Source organism: Astatotilapia calliptera, chromosome 2, assembly GCF_964374335.1.
Source record: "Astatotilapia calliptera chromosome 2, fAstCal68.1, whole genome shotgun sequence".
NCBI lineage: Eukaryota > Metazoa > Chordata > Actinopteri > Cichliformes > Cichlidae > Astatotilapia > Astatotilapia calliptera.
Genome location: NC_137423.1, coordinates 2920597 through 2939564, shown reverse-complemented (window position 1 = coordinate 2939564; position 18968 = coordinate 2920597). Strand labels below are relative to the sequence as shown.

Here is an 18968-nt window from a genome sequence, read left to right as displayed (position 1 = left end):
GGAACTAATTAGATTTTACAGTGTGGGGTCTGACCCCAGCCTCTATGGATCTTGTGCTCAGAGCTTGTTCCTGTGCTGCCATGATTAGTGCCACTGTGCTGTCTTTCAGTCCAGCTTTGTCCAGCCACTGGAAGGATTTCTGCTTAGCGTACAGCCTCAGGGTGCTGGACTTAGGGTGAAACCCTCCATGCATGGTCAGGAGCTTCCTGGTCTTGATGTTGGTGGCTTCTATCTCCTCCTTTGTCCATCTTATTATCCCAGCAGGGGTGTGTTTCTTTGGAAAGGTATTTTATGTTCTCAAATGCCCCATCCATAGACATCCATAGACACTGGAATGCTTGATTTAGACCTCTATGTAGTAGCTTACGATGTAACCTGAAACCCCTTTTAACTCGATGCCATAATCTTCCAACCCATTCAAGCATTACGGCACCAACATCAGGAAAAATGTTCATGAGAAAATAGAGAAGTACCATGGGAAACAGCAGTCCCAGTGGTAAAGGAGCTGTAACCCACAAACTGGAAGAGTGGGTCCTGCAGATACCAGGTACAACATCAGACTCTAACCAGTCCTACGATACAGCGGCGCTCTGTTAAGACAAGGAAGGCAAGGACTGACTGCCTAATCAAATCTAAAAATAGTCATAAACTAAAATGTACTACAGTAAAAATGATGTCTCACCTTTCATTTCAGCATCATAAAGCTCCTTGTCTGTTTGTATCTATCCTTTACATACCTGCCATCTTGTGGCTGCAGATGGCTATTGTCACTGGAAGCATTCACAAGAAACCTGATTGGTTCTTGCCATAATATGAATTCTAACAGTTGTTAAATAGGGCCGCCAGCTGTGTACCAACCTGACTTCTGCACTGATGATCCCAAATCCCATGAAGAAGGCAAGAAATTCCAGAGATGAACCCTGACAAGGCAAACCTGTGGGGTGAAACCATTTCAGGTGACAACGTCATGAAGCTCAGTGAGAAAAGTGCAAGGGTTTGCACTGTCAACAAAGCAAAGCGTGGCTCCTTTCAGGAATCTCAAATATAAAACACATTTAGAGTTACTGATCATTTTTTTCTACTATATTCCCCATTTGTTGTGGATTATGGAGTTGAAGCAGCAGCTGCAGAATGCTTTGACAAAAGTTGACATATTTCAGTTACTTCATTTCAAACCCTATTTACAGGAATATCATGATCAAAATCAGAGTTCAGAACAAGCAGGCAGTCTTTAAATAACAGAAGGGCTCATAAGCACATCGAACTAAGTAAAAAGCATGTGAAATACCAGCAGCAGGCCAGAACAACAACCTCTAACAACAAAAGACAGAGGAGGGAAGACGCAGTAAGAAATGCTTTTTCTAAGAGAGTACATCACACGTGCACCATTAAAATGCATAGTTTATGTAAATGCTGTTAAGATGAATGGAAAATGGGTAAAAATAAATGGTCAGAAAATAGAGCTCAAACTATTTCTCTCGTGTGTTGTTATGTGTTCAGAAGCGATTGTCCGTTCTTATTTAATTCACTTAATGTACAGACTTTACCTGCTTGCTGCATACATGCTACTACTGCACATCCACCTAATGTATATGTTATATTATATAATGTCCCCCCCCTTTTGCTCAAGTCAAGGAGCGTGTCAGGTTACATTTGATTGTGTGTTATAACTATGCATGTGACGAATAAAGACCCTTGAACCTGAAACATGTGGCAGGATAATGTTTTTAAGTTTGATAGCTGTCCTTAAGTGATGTCACCTGAGTCAGGGTCAGCTGCCCTTTGAGTTATTAAAAGTGCAAATTGGTTGGTGTACATTTACACTGCTCAAATCTGCTGCATGCTAAAGGCTACCTCCATCACTGACTGCCCTGTTGGAGGTTGTGTTCAACTGCAGTAAACTTAGGCTTTGATAAAAAATAATAATAATGTCATTTATTCTCCTTCTTCATAGATTTTTATCCTTATTTTTAAACAGTGTGTGCTTGCAGACTGTCACCTATGGGACGGCAATAAGAGAAATTAACCAGGAAGGTGAAATAATAAAACCACTTAATAAAGCCACTACTCCACTTTTTGTCTGTATAAAGAGAAACTTAGTTTAAAAGCTATGGTGGGTTTGGGGTGAAACTGGTCAAACTGAAATTAAAATATTATCAAAATGATATTAAAAATGATCTCTTTAATTTTAACTTCCCCAAACCACTTTCATTTTCTAGTGTGGTGTCTGTGATGCCTGGGATAGATTAGTATTGCTGTAAAGTACGAATGTAAAAGTAATACAGAGATCCATACATACATTTAAAACACTGATATCTGTAAATACAAGCATGTCAAATTATCAGTCAGTTAATGTCTGCGTGATTATTATTATTATTTATTATTGTTGTTTTTGTTAATAATTGATTTTGGCAACTTCAGTCCTTCACAGATGGAACCAGTTTTCTGGTCATAACTCACAATATGACCGGATGACTGGTGGACAGGTAAATAAATATGCCTCCTAATTAAAATAGCACTCGTAATTAGCACCGCTGCTACCTGAAACCAGCAGCACATTTCTAATCTCACACTCAGACAGGAGTACAGGGCGAGGATGCGAGTGCTTGTGGAAAGGTTGTACACACACTCTGTTTAGTCTAATAAAACCTCAGTTTTTTCTTTCATTGTGCACCTTTAAACAGCTAACAGTGCCCATGTAACCTGCAGCAAGGCAGCTATCAAAAATGTTGTCCTGCCCCCCAGGGCTCCGTTTCGGCATGTGCATTTTGTCCAGATGTGTGAACCTCTGTCCAGCACCTCTTTGTGTTTAGTTCCGTCTCTGACCCGCTTTCTTTTTATCAGTTCTTCCTCCTCTCCCCGATATCTCCAACTCTCCCTGAGCTCCTCTCTTCCTCCAGGTGATGACAGTGAAAAGGAGAGGTCCTGCATCCCAGGTGAGGATGAGTCAGTGCAGCCCAGCCAGTCTGCAGCAGAGGATCGTGGGTATCCATCATGCAGTGATGAACCTGGAAACATGAACTTCCAGTAGGACTCTCCTTTAAAGAGATAGACAGAGCCTGGAGAGAAATAAAAGAAACTTCACTGAATTTAGTCTGGTTCTAGTTAAATTAAGTCAACTTTGTCCGTTTATTTGATCCTTTAATAGAAAGATCTCACACATGAATCAGATCCTCACCATTAGTGTCTGTAGTGATTCCATTCACACCCTCTTTGAGCAGTTGTGTCCAGGTGTCTCCTTGATTCTCTTGTTTGGCATCTCCAATTTTTCCCCACACAGCCCCCTCCTCCGGGTCCCAGACCAGGCCCCATCTCTCTAATGCTCCTGCTGCCTGCTCGTCATCATCGTCGTTATCAGTGTCTGCTAAATCTAAGCTGACGCCCGTCCTGAGAGCAGACAGGGGCTGAGGGTAACCTTCTTGCAGAGACAGGTCCTTGAAGAGCCAGAACTGGTGACCTGCAGCGAGACGTCACATGAAAAGGTTAGTAAGCCAGTTCGATGATTCGCAGTGAAACACCATCGATTGTTTCAAAAAGGTTTAAGCTTGTCCACTGTGACTGCTTTGATGTATTATTTTGTATTTACACTCTCACTTTATCATTGCATGCATGTTCTAGGCAGTGGATGTCTGTTGCCAAAGAAATAAGAAGGAAAGGTTTAAAAACCTGAAGCCACATCCAAGGCCAGATAAAGTTTAATAATTGGACACATCAGTTTTGATGCTGGAGAATTTAGTCCTTAACTATGCTAAAAGTATTTTGGTTATAGAGAATGTAATCTACAGCCAAACTGTAGGAGATGTTCAAAGAAGCTATAGGACAGGTGCATGTAGGTCTTCTGAAAGTAGCAGGAAGTAAGTAATAATCTCATAAATCTCAACAAGTTCTGCTTTCTGAAGACATCACTATCTCTCAAACGTATCACTGCTTGCTTGAAAAGTAATTCAGGAATGGCTATAGGCAAATTCTATGAAAAAGACAATTTTGAAGAACACATTCAGTGTACTTCAGTGTGCAAAATGTAAAGGCTAGAAGAGATATGAGCTAAAAAAAACTCACGTCAATCAATTGTTACAGAAATAAAGAAATAAGGAATCTTCTTAGATTTTTTAAACAGTTTCAGTAACGATTTTAATAGCCAGTTATGGTGCGTAATCTGCACTGACTGTTGTGGCCTTTACACCGTTTTACCCCTCTCACAAGTAGGTTACTGTACTGCACCACTGATAAAGATGATCGCATGATCCGAGCGCCTCTCCAGCACAGCTTGAAGATGAAGCAGGTCAGGGGGTAGACCCCTCCACAACCTCCTCACTGAAGAACCGCGCCCCGACACCAAGCCTCCGCCATTGACCCTCCACATCATCGGACCTGAAGCGATGACCCAATGAAAATAATGAATTGTGGTATCCTGTTACTATAGATACATCTTCCATAGTTAAACTACATAAACTACATTTATAAAAATCTGTTTTCAGACCTTTGAAGAAGAAAGTTTCTCCTCGAATCTTTGCCACAGCATCAAAACTGGTGTTACAGTGATCTATGGAGGGGCTGAAGGGCAGAAGCACACAGGGATACTTGTTAAAGGAATGTCGGGGTTTCATTTGGTTAACAGTAGTAGACAGCACAGCCATACTCTTTGTCCTGAGACAGGGGCGAATTTAGCCCAAAAATGGGCTAAAATCGCCCCATGAATCAACTGACATGTCAGTGCGCCCCAGGGTGGCTGTGGCTACAATGTAGCTGCCATCACCAGTGTGTGAATGTGTGTGTGACTGGGTGAATGACTGGATGTGTAAAGCGCTTTAGTATAGCGCTTTACACATCCAGTAAAGTGCTATACAAATACAGGCCATTTACCATTTTTTGTACAGACAGACAGCCAGGTTCATAATGGATATAAGGAAGTTTTTTTATTATTTTTTTTAAAAGGAGCCACATTCAGGTAAAAGTGTAAAATCAAATGATCCGTCAATCAAGAATAATGTTGGATCAGTGTTTCAATATTTATCTTTTATTAGATGTTTGTGTGGTTTGGTTATTTTCCTTTTGGTTGAAAGTACACTGAGAGAGGACTTTTTGTTAGTGATCTTAATAGTATTTTTTTCATATTAATGTAATTTATCATCTAATTGAATACAATATATTTGTGTATGATTGTCAGTCCAAAGAGGGAGAGAGGAAAGAGGGAACGTGAGGAGAAAGAACAAGGTCAGGAAGAACCAGGTAAGCAAACAGACAGGGAGCAGTGACAGGCACAACAGCAACTGTTAAACTGACAAAGAGAAAAAACCTGATTTTACTCACAATCTGGAAGTTGTGTTCTCCCGATATTAAAGCTGCTGTACAGAATCTGCTAAACAAACTGGTTTGAAACATTTCTGAGCCTCTTTAACAACATTCCAACATAACATTATCATTGATCGGGGAGATTAAAATTAATGATATATTTTTATATGGTTCAGCCACAACTCTACTAAAACCTCAGCCAGTAATAGGGAGGCCAACCTTTGGACCGTCCAGTTGTCTGTATGACTGCCGCATGTACGTGCATCACATTTGCTCACTATCAGAAAGTGCCAAACAGCTCTGGTGGAGTGAGGAGCTGTAAAGAGAAGCAGATGCTCTGTTTCTACAAATGTTTTAAGCTTGTTTCAAAGATTCTGTACAGCAGCTTTAAATGTTTTCCAAAAGCACACACACACTTATCAGTGTTTCTCACACTTTTTACAGTGTGGACCACCTGATAAAAATGTCAAGCTCTCCTAAGGACCACTATGAAAGCATGAAACTCATAAATCTTACAACACAAAATTATTATTATTAAATTAGTAAAATTAGTGTCTGCAGTAAAGATTTTTATTTGTAACAATTTATTCTGTTTTGGGAGTGTTTTTCATGTATCTGTATTATATTATACAAACGCATTAAAAGTGAATCTCTGTCCAAAAAATGCACTCAGTTCACTTTTTACTCACTATGAGCATCATTCATTATTAATAAACCAGTAATTAAGGCTAGGATACGTATTTTTATTATTCCAATCCATTCTTCTTTTGCAGCATTTAAATAACCTTTATCAGATTTGACGGTTTTGTTACAGACTTTGCAAAAAAGTGTTTTGCTTTTCTTTCACAAATGTGGGATTAAATTGTGCTAAAATGTACAAAACAGTGACGTCATGTTTTGAGACGAGGACCCAGGCACAGAGTGACTTGATGAATTTCAGAATCTTATGATTTATCTTGCCTGGCTGGGCAGCTCTCTGGGTGCTCAGCACCCCCAAAGCTCTGATCCTAGACTCGCCGCTGTCCTCAGATGGTAACGAATGTCTGTCTGTTGTAGCTGTTTCAGGCGGAACTTGCTAGCATTAGCTGTTAACTTAGCACTGTAAACATTTTCCTGTTTACAAAATCTATCTATTGTTTATCTAGCTTGTTTATGTAAATATCTTTGGTGGCTGAAATTAAATTTAAAATCTTAATACTGATATTAGATGATTTTGCAAAAATATGGAAGAAAAGAGGCACACAGTAAGAATTCTTGTAGCCATCTAGCATATTTATGACAAAGAGTTTTTGTCTCCTTCTGTCCGTGTGAACGTCCCTTCCCCCGTTTGGCTTTTATGGGATCTAGACCTTCTGCTGCTCTGCTCCTCGCCTCTGGAATTCCATCTCGCCAGACATTCAGAACTCTGACTCTCTCCATCTTCACATCCCGTCTCAAAACACACTCCTTTAAATGGGTTTAATTACTCATCCTGTCACATGAATCCTCTGCTTTTTTTTTTTTTTTATAGTCTTATGATTTTATTTATTCTTAAATGTATTATTATTAATAATGATAACATTAATATGATTGTTATTAACAGAAAAATCTCTCAGTAAGTCATACCCATGCCTATGATGATGCTGACGACGACGATGATGATGGCCTCTGTGGTGCAACTCTGTGGTGATACGAGGAGCCTCCGTAGACAGCAGCTTGTTCATTTGGCCTAAATCAAAAATCACAACAATTTAAATGGAAAAGCTTTAAAAAAAAACCTAAATTCCCCCTCCGCCCCTGTGGAGAAGAGAAGCTGTGAAGAGAAACTTCGAGCTGCAGGAAGAGAGCCATCAGTAAGATTTCAGGATAAGACAAACCCATAAATCTTACAACACAAAATTATTATTATTAAATTAGTAAAATTAGTGTCTGCAGTAAAGATTTTTATTTGTAACAATTTATTCTGTTTTGGGAGTGTTTTTCATGTATCTGTATTATATTATACAAACACATTAAAAGTGAATCTCTTTTTACTCACTATGAGCATCATTCATTATTAATAAACCAGTAATTAAGGCTAGGATACGTATTTTTATTATTCCAATCCATTCTTCTTTTGCAGCATTTAAATAACCTTTATCAGATTTGACAGTTTTGTTACAGACTTTTCAAAAAAGTGTTTTTCTTTTCTTTCACAAATGTGGGGATTAAATTGTGCTAAAATGTACAAAACAGTGATGTCATGTTTTGACTACCGAAGACATCACAAGATGGTGATGGCCAGCACAGTCTCCAGACTTAAACCCCATTTAACTGGAATATAAACGTAGATTCTCAATGGAAAAATTTAGCCAATGCAGAAATGCCTCAAATCTGCTTCTATCTAAAGGGCAGTGATAGATATAAAAAGTCTTGCAGCACTATATGGGTCCATAGGAAAACGTCATTCCTGACCTCTGCAAACACTTCCCTGCTGAGTTCACGGTGATCCATTTTGGGTTATACTGACTGGTTCTTCAATGCTCCTTCTGCGGTTGGCTCCATGCACCACTAAAGGGGCCCACCTGACAGTCTAAGAACCACTGCTGTCATATGCTGTGGGAGTGTCTGGTTGGGCGTGGTCCAGGTTCCTGTCATTTGTCCCTGGGAGTGGAGTTGGCCAGCTCATCACCTGTTGTCAATCTCCGGGGCTCCACCTAGAGGGTTTTTAAGCCAGCACGGCCTGCCACTCCTCGCCAGTTCGTCCTGCTACCATCTGTGATTCTCCACCCATCGCACTCACCAGTAGTGCTGTTTTGGTCTCCATCCTGTTCTCCCGTCTGCTCGGAACCCGAGGATTATATACTCCACTTCTCCTCAGCCTGCCCTTCAGTCTGTATTCTCCACCTCCTCGGAATCTGGACCGGACTCTCCACTCTTGACCCTCTCTGGAATACACCCATGGCAGCCTTTTCCCCGCCTAATAACTAGGGTCTCCAAGTAAGCCCAAGACTATCCACTGGCACTCCGTACCTCTGTCCCTTACTCGTTTTTTCCCATTCAGTAACATCTCTCTCCTGTGTTTACAGAAGTTCCCGTTAGAAGTTTCCCCGTGCTCTACGCCGGTTTCTCCGCCCACGGATTTCCTTTAGTTTCTGCGTATGGTTTCTGTTAAACCCAGTTCCGTTCAAGTTTTGTTCTTTTCAATAAATTATACACAGTTCTAAGCAAATTGAGTCTGCTCTTGAGTCCACCGCATTCTCGCCCTTGACAGAACGAACTGGCCATTAAGTTGGCTTTGGAGGAGTGGCGCCACTGGCTGGAGGGGACGGAACATCCATTTATCATCTGGACACATCACAAGAATCTGACTTATCTCAGAACGGCTAAGAGACTGAACTCCCGCCAGGCTCGGTGGTCCCTTTTCTTTGCCCGATTTAACTTTGATATTTCCTATCGCCCGGGTTCCAGGAATCTTAAACCCGATGCTCTGTCTCGCCAGTACTCCTCGGACTCGGACTCCCGGGACCCGGAGCTCATTCTCCCTTCCACCTGCAGGATTGGCTCCCTCACCTGGGATGTGGAGGAGGCTATACGCCAAGGACTACGGGACGACGTTGATCCGGGAACTGGCCCGCCCGGTCGGCGTTTTGTGCCCTCTGCCGCCCGGTCGGCTGTTATCCATTGGATCCATACAGCCCAGTTTACTTGCCATCCGGGAGTGAGTAGGACCACGGCTCTGTTGAAGAGGTATTTCTGGTGGCGTTCTATGGACAAGGATGTGAAGGCTTATGTGGCTGCCTGTTCCGTTTGTGCCCGTAACAAGACCTCTAATCGGCCCCCGTCTGGCTTACTCCGACCGCTGAGTACCCCGCATAGGCCTTGGTCTCATATCGCCTTGGATTTTGTTACCGGCCTCCCAGCCTCTTCGGGGAAGACGGTGGTTCTGTCCATAGTTGATCGGTTTTCCAAGGCGGCTCACTTCGTGGCCCTGGACAAGCTGCCGACGGCTGCAGAGACCACCCAGATCCTTACAGACCATGGCATACCCTCGGAGATTGTGTCTGACAGGGGGCCTCAGTTTGTCTCCCGAGTGTGGAGGGCCTTCTGTACGGCCCTGGGTGCCAAGGCCAACTTGAGTTCTGGTTTCCATCCGCAGACCAATGGCCAGACTGAGCGTTTGAACCAGGAGTTGGAATCCGCTCTTCGCTGCGTCTCGTCACTGCACCCGGCTGCCTGGTCGTCTCAGTTGCCTTGGGTGGAGTATGCCCATAATTCTCTCACGTCTTCGGCAACGGGTTTGTCGCCCTTTGAGGCCTCGCTGGGGTATCAGCCACCGTTGTTCCCAGAGGATGAGACGAATTTGGCTCTTCCTTCGGTCCAGCATCACCTTCGACGCTGCCGGCGGGTGTGGCGGAGGGTCCGACGGGCTCTCCTTGCAACTGTCGACCGGCAACGGGATTATGCGGATCGTCGCCGCTCTGTCGCTCCGGCGTATCGGCCTGGACAACGGGTGTGGCTTTGTGCTAAGGACATTCACTTGCGGTCGCTTTCTCGGAAGTTGACTCCCCGCTATGTTGGCCCCTATGTGATCACTGCTGTCGTCGGCCCCTCGGCGGTCCGTCTCAGGCTCCCGGCCTCCTGGCGCGTCCACCCGACGTTTCACGTCTCTCAGGTCAAGCCGGTCCGTAGCAGTCCTCTGTGTCCGCCGTCTGTTCCCCCGCCTCCCGCCCGGCTCGTGGACGGTCATCCGGCCTATTCGGTCCGGCGGATCGTTGACGTGCGCCGCCGTGGTCGTGGTGTCCAGTACCTGGTGGACTGGGAGGGGTATGGGCCTGAGGAGCGTTCTTGGGTTCCCCGGTCGCTCATTCTGGACCCGTCCCTGATTGCTGCGTTTCGTTCCTCCCCTCGCAGGGCCCGGTCTGGGGGGTCGCCGGGTGGCGGCCCTTGAGGGGGAGGTACTGTCATATGCTGTGGGAGTGTCTGGTTGGGCGTGGTCCAGGTTCCTGTCATTTGTCCCTGGGAGTGGAGTTGGCCAGCTCATCACCTGTTGTCAATCTCCGGGGCTCCACCTAGAGGGTTTTTAAGCCAGCACGGCCTGCCACTCCTCGCCAGTTCGTCCTGCTACCATCTGTGATTCTCCACCCATCGCACTCACCAGTAGTGCTGTTTTGGTCTCCATCCTGTTCTCCCGTCTGCTCGGAACCCGAGGATTATATACTCCACTTCTCCTCAGCCTGCCCTTCAGTCTGTATTCTCCACCTCCTCGGAATCTGGACCGGACTCTCCACTCTTGACCCTCTCTGGAATACACCCATGGCAGCCTTTTCCCCGCCTAATAACTAGGGTCTCCAAGTAAGCCCAAGACTATCCACTGGCACTCCGTACCTCTGTCCCTTACTCGTTTTTTCCCATTCAGTAACATCTCTCTCCTGTGTTTACAGAAGTTCCCGTTAGAAGTTTCCCCGTGCTCTACGCCGGTTTCTCCGCCCACGGATTTCCTTTAGTTTCTGCGTATGGTTTCTGTTAAACCCAGTTCCGTTCACGTTTTGTTCTTTTCAATAAATTATACACAGTTCTAAGCAAATTGAGTCTGCTCTTGAGTCCACCGCATTCTCGCCCTTGACAACTGCAGGTTGGTGGGACACAGCCAGAGCTACTGTCACTTCCAGTGTGTCACACATGCTTGGTTAAGCCCAGCCTACTGTGATGATTACTCATTTAGCTTCATTTTAGAAGGTTAGTACAACACAGTTCAATGTCCCAAACTATTGCCACAGTATTTGGTAACCAAGTATTTTACAGAAAGGCTTGTTTCCTCTCCAGCGTGCTTCATATTGTGAAATTATTCATTTATAAACTACTTGTCAGACGATAGTTTTGCATTTCACTTAAAACCACAGAAACAATTTCATATCATATCTGTGGCAAAGATATTCAAGTTTAACTTCTAGGAGCCACAGACCTTAGTATAAAATGTTGTGCCAATGAATAATATATTTTACATGTTCATTAGTTTAAGTACCAAACATTAAAAAATGGATTGTGGTTAGTAAATTTTCACAATGACAAATTGTTAAACCCGAGATGCAAATATAGTTAATGAACCTGGAACGACACTGAGTGGAAGGATGTATTTTTTGGAACATGTGGGCAGAAGCTTGAATATCCACAGACACAGCGGTTTGCCTGTCAAGCATTCATGACATTATGCAAAAGCAAAATGAACTGAAAAAAGTTAAGAATGGTTTCTGAGCAACAGCGCAGTCAGACATTTCCTCGTTTTTATATTTTACAGTATGAGGCTTTCATGAGAGTCTTCGCTGAATGTGGAGGCTAAAGCTGTGAAGAAACTAATTCTGTCCTTCCTCAATAAACACACCAGAGGTCAGACCAGGGAGCTATTTCACAGCTGTCCTCATCCATCCTTTAAACTGCACTTCAGTGTTTATCCTTTTACATCAAACTTTATATTATCCTATGTGTGCTAATACTGAAATTTTACATTCAGTCTAGTTTACACATCCTCACACATCAACTATAATCAATATTAATGATTAAATCATGGTGTGAGAAGCTTCACCATAGAGCTGAGTGATGTGCTCCAGGTCTTGGGGTCCCAGGCGGTAGTGGAGAGGGTCTCCGACAGGACCCAGGTAGTATGGCCTCATGACTGAGTGACGGGATGAGGAATGAGGAAGGCCCAGTGCGTGGCCAAACTCATGAACCAGCACTGTGAACAGGTCGGTACCCTCAGAGACTGGGAAGGAAACAGAAGAGGAGGAACAGAAAACAAAATGATGACCTGATTAGAAGAAGAAGAGAAACAAGTCATGGTTTACTGGTATCCGGTTGTTCAGTCTGACGTCACTAGCCGAGTCTGGACCTAAACTCCGATGCAGGTCCATATATCAAACGATCACTGTGGCATTACTGAGAGTTGAAAAACTGTCTAAAGTCTTTCATCTTCAATAAAATGATCAGCATTCTGCTCTACCAGGTGTAACAATTGAGTTTAACATCCAGGCATCCATGAAAACGGAATTTATGACATTTAACGGAGTTAGAAGTTAGCACGGAGTTAGCTCGCTAGCTTCTATCTAAATACAATATAACATGTCCTGACTGCGGGGTTTTGGAAACAAATTAAAACGTACAGCTCTGCTATCACTTCCAACATAAATGAAGACAGAAAACTAAACAGCAGTGACGTTTGTAGGGTTACTGAAGTTGGGCTAGCTGGTATTTAATGATGTGCTACGTGACCGCTAGCGACACAGCTATGTTAGCATAATATAAACAAGCTAACTTTTTTTCCACTCAATAAAAGTTAGCGTGAGTGTTCTCGGTGGTCAGGAACAAATGTAATCGCATGGCAGGATGCTGTAAAAGGACCAAACTTCAGCCAGGAGAACAACTGAGATAATCCATCCACAATACGAGGTTAGTCATTCATATACTGCTGCATGGGCTGGGCTGTAGTTACATCCTAAGGTTTTAAAAACTGAGCTTAAATAAATGATTAGCGGTAATAAAAGCCGAGGGAGGTCAACAGTGATCACTGACTGTTTTAGGAGCTTTTTGAGATTAAATAGAAGAAAATACAAAGCATTAAACATGTTAACAACACAAAAGCCATATTAAACGCAGACTACTTTAGACCCGGAAGTAGGATTCGTCGCGTCATCACTGAACAACCGGATAGTATGGCCATAGAGTGTATGGAGGTAGCATTGTGGTCCAAAGCTCACTGGTTTTGGACTCAGTGTTATTGTTTTGTCCACTGCCATTTGGCAACTTTGGAGCAAGAAAGGACCATAACTGAGTTACCGCCTAGCACTGTCAAGCTTGGTCACCAAGCTGCATTAATCTACACCATGTGAAGACACAAGACAAAAGACTGCTTCACTGAGTGAATGGGTCAAATGCAGAGAAAAACAAGTAATTTCCCCATGGGGATCAATAAAGTATCCATTATTATTATTATTATTATTATTATTATTAAAAGACTCATAAAAGGTTAGACTTTTATGTTTTTGAAGTGTTGTTCTACCTGGCTGTCTGAATGCCCACTCTTCCTCCGCATCCAAATGAACTACTCCTGCCCGGGCTGGGTCTGAGGGGAAGAAAGCGTGGCCTACTGCTCCACCTGCCCCATCAAAGGGGTAGTCATCACCATGGTAACCATGGAAGAAGTCTACCCGCAGGTCAGCTGCATCCGGACTGCCCACCTGGAAACAGAATGAATGAAACTCATCGACTGTGTGACTTTGGCTAGTTCTAGTCAAAAGTGGCATCTGACAAACCTCATGGAACTCCAGTGGCGTTGGCTCGGCCCACACTCTTAAAGCGTAGAAGATAAGTGAGCGAATTGTTTCCCGAGACAGATGAGAAGAGGAGGGATATGATTGCAACCTGACGAGGTAAGATAGACGCAAAGACCTCACCAAGTGGCAGATACTTCACCAAGCACAGCTTACTGACAATAGGAAGCCATTGTGAACTACTACATCGAACTGATCACAGTCTCCTCGCAAGTTTTATCCCACCTCCAGTTGATGTTCCTGCGCGTCCACATGGAGACAGCCCATCTTCTCCGCCTCCTCATATTTATTTTCTCTTGGTTGGATGATTCCTCCTGGTCCGGTAGTGAGCAGCGTGGCGTGTTCATCACCGCCATTGTCTCCTCATCTGGACACCAGAGAACAGACTCTATCCAATCACACAGAGAACACTAGATTTGAGAAGCAGCATAAACATCTTTTTAAGACACCATCTGTATTCCTCACCTACAACTCCGCTGTCTTTTAGGCCTGCAAACCTTTGCATGGCCCTCACAGCACTGGTGACACCTGTCCAAGCCTGCAGCTGACCGGTGGAAGGGTCTGAGGGTGGGAGGTAACCATACTTCATCAGCCAATCCTAACAAAGGGGGTAAATGATCTCTTTAACAGGGTGTTCTTCTTCCATTTCTATCCTGCAGTCCTGTATCTATATTATATATAAAGCTCACTACCAATGTAATATATGAGAGAGTTGGTAAAGATATTATTAATTTCCCATCAATAGTTGTATGGTTTCTATTACCACAAGTTTGGAGCTCTCATCTTGAGTGGGTGTCACTGGTGCAGAGGATGGTGACAGAGTCACACTAGCAGCACAAGTTGTTTGCATCCATCCACAGCTCAAGCAGAGGAAAGTCATATACATCTTCATCTTGATTACATGTTTTTGGAACTGAATATTCAGTGGAAAGCAGTATTTTCAGTGTGTGGAAATCCCCTGGAAATGAAGCAAAGGCATTTTAAAACATTAAAGACAACGATACAGACAGGGCAGCAAAAAACCCTAAAGCCCGACATTTAAAGAGTTTTCCTTAAGTTATCCAAAGTAAACAAAAATATTTTAACATTTTGCACAGTGGTACAGAGGGTGGCTTGACACGGACACAAGGTCGGGTGCAGTGGTTAGTTCTGTCGCCTCACAGCAGTCACAGAAGTTTGCATTCTTTGCAGTTATTAAAATAGAAAAAACACTATATTCTCTTAAAAGGCCGCAATTCATTTGTGTCCTCTGTGAAGGACATGAACCTCTACATCAACCAGAATCTATGCAATCTGAGTCCTACTGTGGTGTCGAGGGGACACGCTGGGCTTTTATTGATGCCACATTTTGGGGGATTGGGCTAGTAGAGTAATAACAGAGTTCTTTTCCAAATGAAAAGGCACTGGAGGTCCCACATTTCAGATTAAGTGATATGATATCCGGTTGTTCAGTCTGACGTCACTAGCCGTGTCTGGGTCTAAACTCCGCTGCAGGTCCATATATCAAACGATCACTCAGCATTACTGAGAGTTGAAAAACTGTCTAAAGTCTTTCATCTTTAATAAAATGATCAGCGTTCTGCTCTACCAGGTGTAACAATTGAGTTTAACATCCAGGCATCCATGAAAACGGAATTTATGACATTTAACGGAGTTAGAAGTTAGCAGGGAGTTAGCTCGCTAGCTTCTATCTAAATACAATACAGCATGTCCTGACTGCGGGGTTTTGGAAACAAATTCAAACGTACAGCTCTGTTATCACTTCCAGCATAAATGAAGACAGAAAACTAAACAGCAGTGACGTTTGTAGGGTTACTGAAGTTGGGCTAGCTGGTATATAATGATGTGCTATGTGACCGCTAGCGACACAGCTATGTTAGCATAATATAAACAAGCTAACTTTATTTCCACTCGATAAAAGTTAACGTGAGTGTTCTCGGTGGTCAGGAACAAATATAATCGCATGGCAGGATGCTGTAAAAGGACCAAACTTCAGCCAGGAGAACAACTGAGATAATCCATCCACAATACGAGGTTAGTCATTCATATACTGCTGCATGGGCTGGGCTGTAGTTACATCCTAAGGTTTTAAAAACTGAGCTTAAATAAATGATTAGTGGTAATAAAAGCCGAGGGAGGTCAACAGTGATCGCTGACTGTTTTAGGAGCTTCTTGAGATCAAATAGAAGAAAATACATAACATTAAACATTAACAACACAAAAGCCATATTAAACGCAGACTACTTTAGACCCGGAAGTAGGATTCGTCGCGTCATCACTGAACAACTGGATAGGGGTCTACCTACAATATAAAGCACCTTGAGGTGACTATTGTTGTGATTTGGCGCTATGTAAATAAAATTGAATTTAATTGAATATTTTAATGAACCCTCAAATTGTTTCTTCAATATTGTCATGGTCCACGGCCCGGCGTCCGGGGTGCTGATGGGATGCCCATGCCCGTGGGCGTGGCTGCTAACCCCACACCTGCATCCCATCCCAGGCGATCACCAGGTGGACTATTTAATCCTGCCCTACCTGCTGCTCCACGCCAGTCCGTAGCCGTCGCTCAACGGTAACGCACACCTGCGGGAAAGCCCTTATGAAAACTTATCCGTCTGAACTAACACTACTCTGCCCTGTGTACTCAGATCACAACTCGGCGTGTTGTGAGCCACCTGCCTGTCCGCCTGCCCGTCTGAGATTTGGATCACGATCAGCACCCGCCGCCTCGACCCTTTTGGTTCTGCTTCTGGGTCCAGCTTGTGCGCGGAACCTCGGTTCATGACAAATATTAGATTGTTATCTTCAATTTAGTAGAATTTCAGAAATGTGCAGTAATGTTAACACTTTTGAAAGAGAACTTTTATTCAGTGTCCTTTGTAGTGGACAGAGGAATTACTAACTCTGATTTGTGAATGAGATTTTAAAGGATTTCACTCAGTTTGTAGGCAGGGAGTCAGACGAATAGCTGTCCCGGGATGGTGAAAGGTCAGAGGACACACTGGTATGTTCTGCACTCATCTTCCATTATGTATAAGAAGCAATGTGTAAGCTAGGCCTTGGAGGTTTTTTCATTAGAGTTCAACTCTTTTGAAATTGGGTAGAAAGACTTTTTAATGAGAAAACAGATCAACTACAAACCAGAGGGAGGTGCTCGTCTCTTAAAATTGAAAGCATCATTCAGCATATCTGTATATGTGACATGACTCGGATTATCTTGGGTCCTAGTTATAGCCAGGACCCGGTGTATAACTCAGCATCTGGCAGTCAGTCAAAGTCACGAGTCATCTTTATGTCTCGGGTGAGAAAGAAAGAATGTCCTCTGGCTGGTGATGCAACAAGGCTGCATTAATGAGACCAACTAAAACCTTTTTCTGGGTCTCAGAAGGATACAAAGATGAGTACATTACATTTGCACCTGCAATGTAATAAAATATAAGAGAATAATGCCTGTCCCAGTGTGCTTCACATCCACCACCATCATCATAGTCCCAAAGAGGACAGCTGCTACCTGCCTGCATGACTGCTGCCCATGGCGCTCAATCATCATGAAGGTTATTCATGGCACGTCTCTGGATGCTGTGCAATTTGCACTCCAGCCTAACAGATCCACTAAAGAGTTACTGGTAATCTGGCATGCCCGGTGTGCTGATGTGTCAATATCATTTTTTGGTCGATATAGTTACACAGGCCACAGACTGGATTGAAGGTCTGCTGTGCACTGGCCCTACAAGCACTGACAGCAGCCCATCCATTCATTTTTATCGGTGACACTAGATTACCCAATCAAATCTCTTCATGCAACCAGGCCCTTCCCAACCTTCCCTGTGTGGTGATGCACGTCCTGTGGCTACTTTTGCTACTGCTAGAAAGTAAAGTGCAAAAACTGTCACAAAAGAACAGGAAGCACACTGTGACACTCCATGTCACAATAGCACGGACGCGTTAAAGCAGTGAGTCAAAGAAGCTGATGGGAAACGTTGTATATTCCCACAGGGTGGAGAAACCTACCAGATTCAATCACGAGATGGACGAGAATTTCCATAAAATACAGAGAGGAGGGCATTGTGCCCTGCCCCATAGGACACTGCTAGATATGTGTGTGCCCATGTCAATCACAAGATGCCTCCATTAATTAAGTTAGAGGGTGTACCATTTCAGTTAGAGCACTGGGGCAGAGAAGGAGGAGGGAGGATGAATGGAGGACAAGGCAGCTTTAAAGTAATGAGATTAAAGCAGCCACAAGAGTAGAGGGCGAAGGTCGAAGGAGCCGACTGTCAGAAAGAACATTCTGAATTAAACAAGCTGGAATGAACATTAGAGGAACTGCTTTGGTGGCAAATCACGTTGCATCAAAGCAGCTGATCAGGTAAAGTTCATGCTCTAAAATGTAAGTGCATACATTTTTGTCTTAACCCCAAAGCTGACTTATTTTTGCATTTCACAGCGTTTGACTAGTTAAGTCAGGCTTTAAATGAAAAGCAGAGTTTGGAGGAATTCGAGCAGCGGTATTGGCACAGCTGTACAGTAATTCAGGCTGTGTATTAGTCCCTGCACATGTAATATTGTCACCATCTGACAATGAAACCTAACATCTCACACCACTGACCACGGCACATTCATTCATTACATTAAGTTACACTAACTCCAAATTTAGTCTGAAAGCTGAATCACAGCAAGTTAAAGATGAGAAAAGTGCTTTTAACACTTACCTTCCTGCTGCTCTGCCTTCTGCTTCTCCCTGCTCTCTCTTCATTTGCCACAATGGGAACAGATGGGTCCTTTCTACTCTCCTGCTCGTTTCCTCAAAGCCTGACTCCTAACCCCCACCCCCTACCCCACCCACTGCCACAGCAGCATGACAAATGAAGAGTTTCATCTTTGCAGAAATATCTTCCTTCCTCTATCCCGAGATTGTGCCTTGGTTTTTCCCAACTTGTTTTTCCTCCTATCAGTCAGTTATTTGCCCTCAGTACACAATTTATGAACAAAGAAAATCTGATTTGAAAACAATTAGTTGTGGCACAATACTCTGTGAGTGCAGAATGCAACATTTGACTCGTGCAGGATTAGTGATGCACAGTAAAGATGGGTTTAGACACGTGTGTGTGCCTTTGCATGTGTGCAACATCTGCATGTTTATGTGTATCTTCTCTCATGATGACATTTTTACACACAATCCTCTTAACATGAGGATTAAAACAAAACCAAGACAGATTTGTGGCTCCCTCTCGTTCTGCTGCAGCTTTTTCCTTGTGTTTCTTCTTTGTGTTTAATCCACTGAACTGGTGGGAGGGGTGGTCTCATGTTGGCCTCTTTCTTTAAATGCAACTGATATCCTACTGTTCATGTCAATGAAAAAAGCATGAACTGCACTAAGCCATGTTCTCC

The 18968-nt window shown here is 43.5% G+C and overlaps 1 protein-coding gene across 2 annotated transcripts; it reads right to left on the bottom strand.

The window, feature by feature from the left end:
• Positions 1-2361: 2361 nt before the first annotated feature.
• Positions 2362-18419, bottom strand: mmp17b (matrix metallopeptidase 17b). Of its 2 annotated transcripts, none has more exons than XM_080309158.1 (12): positions 18290-18419; positions 14338-14532; positions 14040-14172; positions 13800-13962; positions 13557-13665; positions 13304-13481; positions 11834-12010; positions 6898-7000; positions 4481-4554; positions 4222-4371; positions 3179-3457; positions 2362-3059 (listed from the first exon to the last, which is right to left on the bottom strand). In XM_080309158.1, exons 2-12 carry the CDS (start codon positions 14464-14466, stop codon positions 2677-2679), a joined length of 1878 nt encoding a protein of 625 aa, XP_080165284.1. In that variant the 5' UTR covers positions 14467-14532; positions 18290-18419; the 3' UTR covers positions 2362-2676. The 2 variants fall into 2 exon arrangements, with proteins under 2 accessions (XP_080165284.1, XP_026036741.1); XM_026180956.2 differs by having other exon boundaries at positions 13800-13941.
• Positions 18420-18968: the final 549 nt, after the last annotated feature.